Source organism: Globicephala melas, chromosome X, assembly GCF_963455315.2.
Source record: "Globicephala melas chromosome X, mGloMel1.2, whole genome shotgun sequence".
Classification (NCBI taxonomy): domain Eukaryota; kingdom Metazoa; phylum Chordata; class Mammalia; order Artiodactyla; family Delphinidae; genus Globicephala; species Globicephala melas.
The window spans coordinates 1,379,904-1,392,625 of record NC_083335.1 but is presented as its reverse complement, the minus strand read 5'-3'; the positions used below and the strand labels follow the sequence as shown (position 1 = coordinate 1,392,625).

Below are 12,722 nucleotides of genomic sequence, written 5' to 3'. Positions count from 1 at the left end.
GCCGTGAAATTTCCGATGGTGATAGTCCTGTTAGTTTTCTATTTTCCTACTTTGTAATCATAAGGAAGGGCAAAAAGCTGAACTGGATCACCGAAGCCTGTTGGATCTCCCCGAAAATAAATCTTAAATCACCCCACTTCTCTCCACACAGTAGAATCAGTTCTTAATTTTTGATATAAATCACATCATATCGTGTCCTTGCTTAAAATCCTAAAACAGTTTCCCATTGCCTTTAGAATCAAAACCAAACTCCTTCCTGTGTGACCTGGCTCCCGGCTCCTCCACTCTCAGCCCCCACCTGCCTACTTCCTCACTCTGCAGCCTCTAGGGTCTTTCTTTTCTCTGCTCCTGACCAAGGGTGGCCTGCCCCCGTCCCCCTTTGCACTTACTCTTCCTCTTTGGAAGACTCTGTCCCCAGACTCCCGTGGCTGGTTCCTTCTTGTCGTTAAGATGTTAAGATCTTCGCTCCAGTGTCACCTCTGAGAGGCCTTCGGGATCACCAATCTAACATACTACCCCCAGGCACCCTTCATCACATTTGCCCATTTCAGTCTGTTGCCTTTCTAATAATCTGAAATTGTAACTTTGTTTTGTTCACTTCTGTTGATGTACTGTCTCTGGTACACTTTCACTGCAGTTTATGCAGTAGGTGCTTTGCTGCTTGTCGGATGAAACAGTGTATTAAGCAAGTACAAAACTCAGTGTCTTGGGCCTAGCAATGCCACATGTAGGAAGTTACTTCACAAATATGAAACAACATATTTATAAAATTACTCACTGTAATATAACTGGTAATAGAAAACTATTGGACACAACGCACATATCCATCAGCAGGGAACTGGTGAAATCAATTGTGGTTCATTCATACAATAGTCCTTTTTTTTGTTTGTTTCTTTTTTTCTAACTTAATTTTATTTATTTATTTTTAACATCTTTATTGGAGTATAATTGCTTTACAATGGTGTGTTAGTTTCTGCTTTATAACAGAGTGAATCAGTTATACATATACATATGTTCCCATATCTCTTCCCTCTTGCGTCTCCCTCCCTCCCACCCTCCCTATCCACCCCTCTAGGTGGTCACAAAGCACCGGGCTGACCTCCCTGTGCCATGCGGCTGCTTCCCACTAGGTATCTGTTTCACGTTTGGTAGTGTATATATGTCCACGCCACTCTCTCGCTTTGTCACAGCTTACCCTTCCCCCTCCCCATATCCTCAAGTCCGTTCTCTAGTAGGTCTGTGTCTTTATTCCCGTCTTACCCCTAGGTTCTTCATACAATAGTCCTAAGCAGCAGTAAAAAGAATGAAAATCTCTAATGAAAAAATGAAATGATTTCCAGGATATATTGTTATATGAAAATATGTAAAAAGCAGGGTGCAAATGACAACTGCACACACGCTCACAGACACACATGCTTATTGGGGAAAAAAATGTAAGGAGGATGGAAAACCCTGAAACTAGTGAAAATTATCACCTATAGGGGGTTGAGATGGGTATGAGATTTCTTGTAATATATCCTTTTGTATAGTTTTGACTTTGAACCATGCAAATATTTTATATGTTCAAAAATACATTTGAGGGACTTCTCTGGTGGTCCAGTGGTTAAGACTCTGCGCTCCCAATGCAGGGAGCCGGGGTTCGATCCCTGGTCAGGGAACGAAGATCCTGCACACTGCAGCTGAGACCCAGCACAGCCAAATAAATCAATAAATAATTAAAAATATATATATATTTGAAAGAGTGAAAGAAAGCCCAAATTGAATATAAACAAAAGCAAATAAGCCTAACTGCATATCCAGTTGACAACAGAACCACACAGAGAAAATAAGTCAGGTACCTTCCAAATTCAGCCTTCTGACTGTGCTCCCTTCATGGGATATATTCTAAGGACAGAAAGACTCCGCTCTATTCCCAGTATGTATGTTGTTGGCAATGATAGTGTTGAGGTGATTGTGGAGCTAGAGTCTAAGGTAGACTGTATCTGGTAGAGGACATGAGTAAATATATCCGTACATGGATGTTGACAGGAACATCACTGTGGAATGAGGGAAAAGAACTGTACTGCCAGACTGGAATTGGGGACTGCAGTATGAACTCTTAAAAAATAGATTTCCTAGTTTTGTCCAGTGAAAGAGTCTAGAAGCAGTGAAACTCCAGTAGCAATGAACACACCCTGTACCCAGACCTTGGTTTCTCAATACCATTCTCCACTAAAAGGAACCAGAGGTCCTTGGAGAGGTGGAAGATTCTAGGTATGGGGCAGGAAAAAATACAAGATGAGCCTGGAGCACCTTGTGGTGCCAGAAAGTAAGGACATGCTTGAAAAGCAAAAGGATGAGGTATGTCAAAAGGACATGGGAGCCAACCAGAAAGAACCAAAGCTAGAATATCTGAGCATCCAAAAGGCTATTCAACCTTTTGGAGGAGGCACCAGGGAAGGCGGCATACATTGACGATTTATGCACATTACTCTATGCACGCTATAGTCCAAAAAAAACAATGCAGGGGCTTCCCTGGTGGCGCAGTGGTTAAGAATCTGCCTGCCAACGCAGGGGACACGGGTTTGAGCCCTGGTCCGGGAAGATCCCACATGCCGCGGAGCAACTAAGCTTGTGAGCCACAGCTACTGGGGCCGCACATTGCAACTACTGAAGCCCGCGCGCCTAGAGCCCGTGCTCCGCAACAAGAGAAGCCACCGCGGTGAGAAGGCCGCGCACCGCAGTGAAGAGCAGCCACCACTCGCCGCAACTGGAGAAAGCCCGCACGCAGCAACGAAGACCCAACGCAGCCAAAAAGAAATAAATCAATAAATTTATTTATTTAAAAAACAAAGAAACGATGCGTCCACCATGACAATTGTGAAAAGGGAAAGCTCTTTATAGAGAAATGCCAACTAAAAATTGTAGAAAGAAGGAAAGCATGAGAAAACCACCATTTTGCAGCCACCAATGCAATTCATCCAGTTGGGGATCATCCTTGGATGGTAAAACCATGAGATAAAGCTTGCTGGGGAAAAGATAGTCACTGGGTCTCAAGGTGTCACCCAGATTACTTGTGCATTGGGGAGGGAAAATGCAACTTTACAAGGGAGTCACAGCCCAGAGCTGTGGCCTGAAGCTCAGAGACAGGGCTGGGATGAGCCACAGACACGGGTGCAAAACTCAGAAATGGTGATGAAGGTGGGCAGGCTCCCCAGGGAGTGACATGGAGAAGGGGTCCGGGGACAGAGTCTCGGGGCCCCCCAACAGTAAGAGATGGGGGTGTGGGGGGAGAACCAGCAAAGGAGCCAGAGGAGTGAGCCACCAAGTGGAAGGAAAAGCAGAGAGGGCGGCAGCAGAGGTGGCCAGGGGCAGGTCCCCAGGAACTAGGGGAGACTGCTCTGGCTGGGCCTTGGAGGGGGACAGGGGCGACTGTCTCTCCTGCAGGCTTTTCAAGGCCCGGAGGGCTGAGGCCGCCACGGCTGTCGCGTCTGCTGCTGGCAGGGCCTGGCACGGCTGAACAGCGCCTGCCCCACCTGCTGGAGCTGGTGAGGCCCGGTCTCGTCCAGGCCTGTAGGGAAAGCCTGCAAGGCGCCAGCAAATTGTGGGCACGGCTGATCTGTCGCCTGGGTGCTTCCAACTCCATGAGCCCCACCCCCAAAGAAACGCTGCTTTCCTCTGAGTCTGCCCCTCCTCCTGTGTGCCCGTGGGAAATGGCATCACAGGCATCTCATCCCAGGTGCCACAGCCCATTTGTCTGCGAGGCCACTTCAGCTGGGCCCTTCACTCATCCTGCCGTCTCCTAGCGGCACTGTGGTCACCACAGGGCTGTGAGCTGCACCCCACGGCCCTGGGGATCAGCGACTGGCTCGAGGCCCCTCTGTGAGGAGTGGACAGCGGGTCTCGGGGCCACACAGTGGCCAGGGGCCAGGGGGTAACAGGTGGGTCAGCACCCACCTCCGGGGCGGACACTTGGCCCAAGGGGTACAGTGCCCACGATAGACATTCCGGCCCCTGTGGAAGGATCTCAGCATTTGGAGCCTGCGGTGTACATGGGGCCACCCCGAGAATCTAAGGGCAAAGGCGGGATGCAGCCTGCGGCCGTTCTGTCTTCACGTGCGGTCGCCCGTCTCCTCTCACGATGGCATGGGCCTTCCCACCCGGGCCTCCCATCTCTCATGCCGGCAGCATCTCCTCCCTCTCCATGTTCCCGCCCCGGCCCTGCCCCTGCACAGCTACACCCTGCTGCGCAGACAAGCTTCCGGAAGCAGGGGTCCGCGGTCACCGTCACGGCCCCTTCCCCACGGCGCCGCCGACGACCTTCTTGCTACCGAGGCGAGAGGAGGCTCTGCCATGCCCTCCCTGTGCTTCTCGGCACCACTAGACAACTCCCCCCCCCCCACACACGTCTTCCTGGAGGGGCGTTCTTGGCCTCTGACACCGAGCTCTCCCTGCAGCCTCCACAGCGTCTCCAGTTGGTGAAGTCCCTCATGGCCCAGTCCTCTCCCCTCTTTTCATGCCACGCTCCCAGGGAAGCCGTCTCATCCGTCCTTACGGCATCTAGGACATCGTGTCCACAGGCCGCTCCCGAACGTCATGGAAGGCTGCACGGGGCTGTGGGATCAGACCGGGTCCAGATCCCAGTCGGTTCTGTCAGCGAGGCGCCTACCATACACCCTGAAGACGCCACTCCTGTCTCCCTGTCCAGCCTGATCTACCCGCCACCGACTTCCTGACACCCCCGTCCAACTGCCCAGCAGATGGCTTTGTCACCCCCAAGCCGGGAGGCACTGGCACAAGGGACTCAACAACCGCCTCTAGGGTCTGTCTGCAACATGCGTCTGCGTGTGTCACTCCCCTGCACTGCACCGGTCAGCCCTCCCCGAGGACCTGGCTTTCGCTGAGAATCCCCCTCTCCCGCCCAAGCCCCCCCCCCCCCCCCCCGCCAAAATGATGGAGGCACCACCCGGTTCTGACCAACGAAAGGACAGCGTTTATTTGCCGGGGGCATCTGAGAAAGAAGCTACGCTACAGGTCGGGAAGGTGCTCCTTGCTGGCTGTGATCGAGGGATTTGGTGGAAGCTGCAGGCAACCATCTTCTGATCCTGAGGCAGAGGCCTGGGATGAAGCAGACGCTGCAGAGTGCAGAGGGGAGGTAGGAAGAAACTGGGTATTTGGTGAAACTGTTTATCTGCTGCCAATACCCCTGGACTTCTCAGTTTCGTAAACCAATACATTTCTTTTATTGCTTAAACCAACTTCCTCTACGGTTAAATCAATTACTGGAAACCAAAAGCCGCCCAGCTAATACAGTTCCTTTCAGATCAAAGTCTCACATTCACCTCTAGTGCGACTGGAAGTGTCAGTATAAACCTTCCTGACGGAAGCGAAATGAGAGTGCAGGCAAGTCTGTCACACGGGCCCTGCTGCGGGGCGGGGCCAGGGCCTTCCATCTGTTCTTCAAAGCCTTTGCCCGTCAGGCCTCTGTCCGTCCTCCCAGCCCGGGGACCCGGCGCTTACCCCACGAGGCCCAGGCAGGAGGGCGGCCCAGGCGCCCTCCTCCAAGGAGCAGGTGCCTCGATGATCTCTAGGGCCCACCCGCCAGCGGCTTCTGCCCCTCCCTGGCCCCCAAGGTTCCTTGTCAGGCAGTGAGTGGTGTGCACAGTGAAAGTCCCTGTACACACGCGGCGGGGGAAGGGTCTACTTTCAGGCTGTGGGTGAGCGCAGGGTGTAGGGGCCTGGCTGAGTAACCTCGAGCCCGTCACCTGTCATCTCTAAGGGTCGAGGACCGCCCGTGTCCAGGAGGAGACAAGCAGAGGGGGTGCCCAGAGAAAAGCTGTGACACTAAGGGCCAGGGCATCCCATCTCTGGGCCACGCTTGGCCATCACTCAGCTTTTGGCCTCACTTTGTATCTGGGACACAAGGGGGAGGATGGCTGCAGACTCCCGACCCCGGGGGAGTTGGGGGTAAAGGAAACTGACTGAGGTCTAAGGAGTGGCCCTCACTGTGCAGAGTCAATGGCTGGGGACCAACATGGCACAGGGACTTGCCCAAGGTAACACTCCAGAGCTGGGTGACGTCCCAGACCCCCCAACACGCTTTCCCTTCATCGAGTGCACACTGGTGGCAGCAGCTTGAGGGGGCCCAAGGCTGGCTGTCACTTGACCTGCCAATGTCAGACCTGCCAGAGGCGAGGTGACAGGACTGGGCAGCAGGGGCCAGCTGCTTCCCCTTTCAGGCCTGGAAAGGTATTGCTCGAGGGTTCATCCTCAGTGGGCTGAACACGGAATGCCAAAGCCCACCCCTCAGAACCCTCCTAAACAACCCTCTCACCCTGAGGCACTTCTAGAAGCTGGCTGGACTCAGATTGTGGCTCTCCCACTTCAGCACTAGCGCCAAACGTGGGAGCAAACCCAGGTCAAGAGCCGGATACGGGTACCCGCGTACCCGCCAGCTAGTATTACGAGCCGAATTGCAACATGAGAACACATTTAATGCTACATGCAGCTTGTGGCCTGGCCCGGCTCCTCCCCACACTCCGAGAATCCTACTTGGAGAACCCCTTCTCCATAGCTTCAGTCACTTCAGGGTGCAGGAAGCGGCCAGCCAAGCGTTCGATGTCATCCAGCGTCAGGCGGCTCAGGGACCTCTCATAATCCTGAGGAGAGAAGGCCAGGAGGATTCAGCGGCGCGGGTCGGGGGGACACTGGGATAGGGGCAGGGGCTGCGAGCGGCTGGGTGGGACGTGGAAGTCCCGGGCGACCCTGCTCACCCTCTGGAGTTGGTCCAGGACTCTGCTGGCATCTGCGGCGCTGAAGTGACGGGCCAGGACTTTGGAGATTAGAGGCCAGGTGGCCGGGGGTGGGGGCGGGGCCTCGGCCACTGTCCGCGCGCTGCTTTCTTCCAGTAACACCTTCTCCAGAGGTTTGACCACTAGGTTGAGCTTGGAATTGGGCCCAATGCTGTAATCGGAGAGTCTTTTCCCATCTGCCCGAGAGAGATTGATGGAGCTGTGGCCCGCGGTGGTGGGAAAGGCCTCGGGGAGGCCAGGCGGAGCGCCGCGGCATCCGGCTGAGGATGCAGCCTCCCCGGGGGTCAAGTGGCCAGAGCCCCCTCCACTCCACTGCTGCCCGGGATCGGCCCGGACGCCCCATCCCCTGACTTCCCGCGGGGCTCCCCGGGCGTCTCCTCTCCCCGGTTACCTGCCAGGGCCTTGCCCTTGAACAGCAGCCGCTGCTGGCGGACGGGGACGTTCAGCCTCTCGGAGACCAGATGTTTCAGCGTGGACACCAGCTCGTCCTCCGACACCTGGCCGGGCCGAGGGTGAGAGGCACGCGGTGAGGCCGCAGCCCCCGCGGAGGGCGGCTCTCCTGGCTTCCCCTGAGCGGCCAGCCCGCCCGGTTCGTCCCCGCCCTCGGCCCGGCCCTGCGCCCAGGGGCCAACCGCGTGAGCCGGCACGGCGGCGGGGACCGGCGGCGCTACCTGCAGGTTGCACTCGCGGCCCTGGAGCGCCTTCACTGTTAGATGCATGGCGGCCGCGGCGGCGTCCACTCCGGCCGGCGCGAAGCCCTACAGACCCCCGCCGCGCGCCGCCGCCCCGGGCGCGCGCCAGAACCAGCTGCCGCTGCCGGAAGTCGCGCGAGGGGCGCGCCTGGCGTCGCGGCCCCGCCCCCCGTGTCGCGTTCCCCAGCGCCCCCGCAACCCCCCCCCGCACCCCGGAGCACGGGGACCGGCCTGGACCCGGGCCCCGCGGCGACTGAGCCGGGAAGCCCGCGGGGATGAGAAGGGGCGGAGGAACTAGTCGGGCCCGGTCGGCGGAGTCGGGGAGCTGGGACTCTGGGGAGAAGGCGGGCCAGGGGTTCGCTCGCCCCCGCTCACTGCCCGAGGGCGGAACAGGTCGGCGCTGAGGCCGATTCCCTGCCTCTCAGGAGTCCGCTGATGACCCGGCCCTGCAGAGCTCGCCCCGCGGCCCTCCTGCTGCCTCCTTTCTAGTCGGCCTATGGAAAATCAGCTGAGCTTGGGAGCGGGCGGGGGAGCCAGTCCTCCGCTCTCATCTTCCCACCGCTCCTTCTGGAACAGAGAGACCCAACTCTCAGAGGGGATGCATGGGTAAGAAGGGCTGAGAGAGAAAGTCTGGGCAGAGGTCACCGTGTCACCCAAGCCAGCCCTCCACCCTGGCCCACACTTACCCAGCCACACCCTCCCCCCCCGCCGCCCGCCGGCCTCAGAGGGCAAAGACTGGAAGGGACCCAAGCTTGCTTCTCTCTTTTACTGAAATATATTTTCTAGGCAGTGCCCACCTACTGAACTCAGCATGGCCTCTTTGGCACTGAAAGCTGGAGAATAAAAAACGAGTAAAAAAAATAAGCCTGGATTTTTCTGAGTGCATAGAGTGCATGAGAACTAAAGGCCTTTGGTACACAGAACTGTGGGGGCCGTGGGTGGAGGCTGGGGCTAGGGGTGGCGAAAGCTTGACCCGGGGGGCCTCAGGGAACTGCACACACACTGCTATAGATGAAGTGGCCAGTAACTAAGGCCAGCATCTCTGAGGTGCCACTCAGTGCCACAAGGAAGGGGGCCTGGGAGGCATAGTCAGCCTGAAGGCGGCGGAGGGACAGCTGCAGCATGGCCAAGGCCAGCAGGCTGTTCTGCACCCCGACCTCAATGCTGACAGTCCGACGCTGGGCCACTGGCAGCTTCAGGCACGTGGCCAGGCAGTAACCCACCAGGAGGCCGACCGGGGGCACTGTGAGGCCCACCAGCACAATGGGCAGCCTGACGCCCGCCAGGATGAAGACCCCCATGTGGCAGGCCAGGAAGAGGCCGCCCAGGAGCAGCACGAAGCTGAAGGGCTTGATGACCTGCAGCAGCAGCTGCGAGAACCTGGGGAGCTTCGACCTGATCAGCACGCCCGCTGCTATGGGGATGGCGATGAACAGCAGGGTCCCCAGGATCTTGGAAATGGGCACGTGGAGTGTTTCGTGGCTGCTGAGCAGGCGGCTGTAGATGGCCGAGGACAGCGGCAGGAAGCCGGTGGCAGCCACTGTTGAGATGAAGGTCATGGAGATGGCCAGGGTGACATCCCCCCCAAGGAGGAGGCTGAAGAGGTAGCTCCCCCCGCCGCCGGGCGACGAGCAAGTGATGATGAGGCCCAGAGCCAGGGCCTTGGGCAGCATGAAGACCTTAGCCATCAGAAAGGCATAGAAGGGCATAACCAGAAACTGGCCCAGGAGGCCCAGCAGCATGGGCTGGGGGCTCTGCAGGAGCCCCTTCAGAACTTCGAGCTCTACTTTGCACCCAAATGAACACTTGTTGACAAAGATAAGAGGCAGGAGCAGGTAGAGTACTGGGTTCTCTGAGAAGTGGGCCAAGTCAGTGCCAAGGGCGGCAGGGTCTTCAGCACGTGAGACCTTGATGCAGAAATCTCTCCGCTCCTCAACCAGCGTGGGCGGGGCCTCACAGGGGTCCAGGAGCTGGAGGTGGAGTGGCGCTAGCCCAGGCAGGCCCGAGTGGATGCTCACCACGAAGCCGCCCCCACCAGCCCAGGCTATGGCACTCACGTTCCTGATGGTCAGCAGCTCTGTGTCCAGGGAGGTGACCCTCAGCACGGGGCTGGGCCCCGTCCCGTTGCCCTGGCCCGGGTACTGGCTTGAGACCACAATGATGCCCTCGCTCTCCTCTGGGAACTCAAACTCCGTCACGGAGCCATCCCCAATGCTCAGGTAGCGGCGCCCTGTCAGGGGCACGGTACGGCCCACAGCCGCGCTGAGACTGGCGCTGGCTGTGCCCCGCGCCCCCCAGAGCAGGCTGAGAAGCAGCAGGCTGGCCCTGAGCATGCCTCGGGGGCCCGTGCAGACACTGCCACCCCCCAGGCCCAGCCACCTTCTAAACACCATGGCTCCTCCCAAAAGGTGGGAGCCCGGGCCCCCTGCGGCTTAGGAGAGCAGCTCTGCGGGTGCCGTCGGGTTGTCCTGAGAAGGGTCCATGGGCAAGGCCTGGCCCTGTGCTGCCTTCCTTGATAGCAGAGCTCTTCCTGAGGAGAGAAGGGACACAGAGAGGTAGGTGGCTGGTGAAGGCGAGCAGCTGTGAGCCCAGGAGCGCAGGATCTGGAAGCCCACTGTTCGGAGACGTGGCAGCGCCCCTTGCCGCGAGCCTGGGGATGGAAACGGAAGGCCTAGTGCTGGCCCTTGAGTGCCATTCGGCTGCCCCCATCCCAGTCGCAACTGCCTCAAGCTTCTCATCCCTCACCCAGAGGGGCCACCTACAGGTCGGAGTTCGCCTTCAGCCCGCTGATACGCGCTGATTTCCCTGGGTTTGCCCACCACAGTGACCATCTGGAGATGTCCCGATACCAGAGGATCTGGGAGAGCCATCCTCAGTCCTGTCACCACTAGCCTGTGCCCCACCTGCTCTGAGACGCAGCTGCAGCAGTACCACCACTGGGACGAAATCTCTGAAGGACTGCCCAGGGATGCCAAGGAAGCCGGCCCGCTGAGAGCAGGTTAGGGCATTTGAGTGTCATCTGCCAGGCAGAGAGCAGCCGGCAAAGGGTGGGGCAGTGGGTGGCCACCAGGCCAAAGGCCCCAGGGGCTGATGTTCACCATTGGCGCATGAACGGCATTGCTGTGCATGGCCACCTGGCCTATCCTTCCTGCTGACAGGGGTGCGATGGGGGTTCTGGGAGGGCACAGGTCCCCTCTCCCCAGGGGAGCTGCCGGAAGGGGCAGCAGGAAGGGATCAGATTGGGCCACGTGTCCACCGGGGGTTCTCCTCCTTCTGTCAGAGCTCCCACTCCCCTGGCGGTCCCAGAATTTGAGCTCCTAGAGCCACTGTGCCAAAGTCCAGGGACTCCTCCCCTGCCCACACATGGCCCTTGCAGAGCCTGGAACTACCAGTGACAGGAGGAGTGTTTCTAGGAGGGCAGGGCGCCTCAGGGGGAAAGGAGTACGTTTGTCTCCTTCCACTTCTCAGTTTGGGCAGCCAGCAGCCGATTGCCACATCACCTGCAGGAACTGGAGCAACCAGGATGCGGGCACAGTGATTTTTCAGCATTACTGTTGACTGAGTCACATCCTACGCTGTCCCAGTCTCGGAAGAGGCCCCTGCTTCTCTAGACCCCATCAGGGTTGGGTCCTGCCCCCTCCCCCCCTCCCCGACGCCGGGGGAGCAGGGGAAGTAGGTGGTGAAGTTCCGCTGTGCCACCCTGGGATGCCATGGCCTCTCCTGGCTTGGGGTTTGCGTCACTTACCCTGGAGGCCCTGATCCAGCCTTGAGTCCCACCACTGAAGAGGGAGGCAGGAAAACCAGAGGGAGTCACAGGGAAAGGATGAAGGCGCCCGGCACTGAAGGCGCCGGGTGCTGTGAGCCAGCTCAGAGGCAGAGGAGGCGAAGGGCTATCCACCCCGTCCTTCCAGTACCGCTGGCGGCTTTGAGTCACTGCGTGAGGGGTCTGGCCCGGATCCCCACTATTTCTGCTTGAGGTACCATTAGAGTTTGGGCAGATGCGCCCCTAGGCAGGCGAGGGAACCCCGGGCCGGTGGCTTTTTCCACACGGGCCAAGCGTTCGGTGTCAGGGCAGTTGGCAGTGCTGACCCGGGTCTCCTCCCTACCTGGGAGTCCAGAAGTTGGCGGATGGGGCACAATCAGAGCTCGGGCAGGAATCGGGGAGCGGGGGGAGAAGGAGCGCGCCGCCGCCGGGTTCGCGCTGCAGCCCCGCAGCCTGCAGGCCGGCGACCCGCCCGGGCAGTCCCGGGGTCTCTCACGCCACTCCCGGTCCCCACGGCCGCGCCAGGCCTCACGAACGCGCGGTGGTGGCCCTTCCCCGGCCGGGGCCAGAAGCCGCCTTCCAACCGCCCTTCCCAGACCGAGGCTCTCACCTGCCTCCGCGGCCGGCAGGGCGGGTGGACGCCTGCGAGCTCGGCCCGCCGGGGCCCCGCCCCGAGCCGACGAGGCCCCGCCCCGCCCACCCCGCGGCGGCCTCCTCACCTCTGGCGGCCGGGGCGGGTCCCGACCGGATGTGGCGTGTCTGGGAGCGACGTGGTGGCGCGCGCGCGCCGGCTTGTCAGCCTTCCGGGTGGCGGGCGGTCGGCGCCGGGTGCGGACTCGTGTGGCCACCGAGCCGCGGGTCCCAGCCTTGTGCGGTCGCCGCCGGGGCGACTCGCTCCGCGTAGGCACCCCAGTCATTCCCAAACACGCCGTGACCTCTGGGGGCACTGGGACACAGGCTTAGACGTTAGCTGAGCTCGGACGCCCGAGGGCTGCTGCTGGTGGCGGGAGACTGGGGTCAGGGTTTCGCCCACGGTCCTGCTCAGGGCGCCCAGTCCTGTAGCCCGAGAGCCGGGTCCGACCGACCCAGACTCCGGGGCCCGGGCTCGGCCTTGTTCCACCTTCCTTCGTTCAAACGTCGACCGAGCGCCTATTTCCACACTGTGTAACATCAGTGAACTTTTAAACCTCTCAAAACTATTTGGGGCCACCAGCAAGGTCCGGAGGCTTCACGGAAAAGGAACGCACACACATGGCATAAGGAAGGGCAAAAAGGTGGTGAGGACGTAGAATATGGACGTGGGAAGACAGTAAGCAAGCAAGTGTAGAATGACGGGGGTTTCCATGTTCCCAGAGGCTGCTGGGCGCCTGCGGTCAGGCAGCGGGACGAGGGCTGCCCACTGCTCTGGAAGACCTCTTGTCAGGGCTGTGATGGAGGCCAGTGGTGCCCAAACTTGCAGGTTCTTGCCCCCAGGAG

General features: G+C 59.1%; 2 protein-coding genes across 3 annotated transcripts; both read right to left on the bottom strand.

Annotated features, from left to right (window-relative positions):
• Nucleotides 1-4,955: 4,955 nt before the first annotated feature.
• Nucleotides 4,956-7,618, bottom strand: UBL4A (ubiquitin like 4A). Of its 2 annotated transcripts, XM_030851595.2 has the most exons (5): nucleotides 7,463-7,618; nucleotides 7,183-7,288; nucleotides 6,753-6,967; nucleotides 6,532-6,638; nucleotides 4,956-5,114 (listed from the first exon to the last, which is right to left on the bottom strand). In XM_030851595.2, exons 1-5 carry the CDS (start codon nucleotides 7,508-7,510, stop codon nucleotides 5,003-5,005), a joined length of 588 nt encoding a protein of 195 aa, XP_030707455.1. In that variant the 5' UTR covers nucleotides 7,511-7,618; the 3' UTR covers nucleotides 4,956-5,002. The 2 variants fall into 2 exon arrangements, with proteins under 2 accessions (XP_030707455.1, XP_030707456.1); XM_030851596.2 differs by having other exon boundaries at nucleotides 4,971-6,638.
• An 81-nt stretch (nucleotides 7,619-7,699) lies between these two features.
• Nucleotides 7,700-12,657, bottom strand: SLC10A3 (solute carrier family 10 member 3). Its single transcript, XM_030851584.2, is given in 3 exon segments — nucleotides 7,700-9,896; nucleotides 9,899-10,013; nucleotides 11,966-12,657. Coding segments are annotated over 3 exon segments (1,743 nt in total). The 5' UTR covers nucleotides 12,164-12,657; the 3' UTR covers nucleotides 7,700-8,466.
• Nucleotides 12,658-12,722: the final 65 nt, after the last annotated feature.

Excerpts from the sequence above, each read along its gene's own strand:
- UBL4A (XM_030851595.2), bottom strand. The coding sequence starts at position 7,510 with ATGCATCTAACAGTGAAGGCGCTCCAGGGCCGCGAGTGCAACCTGCAG. Across the intron at positions 6,968-7,182 it reads CAAGGGCAAGGCCCTGGCAG|ATGGGAAAAGACTCTCCGAT; the intron begins GTAACCGGGGAG and ends TCTCTCGGGCAG. Across the intron at positions 6,639-6,752 it reads TCCTGGACCAACTCCAGAGG|GATTATGAGAGGTCCCTGAG; the intron begins GTGAGCAGGGTC and ends TTCTCTCCTCAG.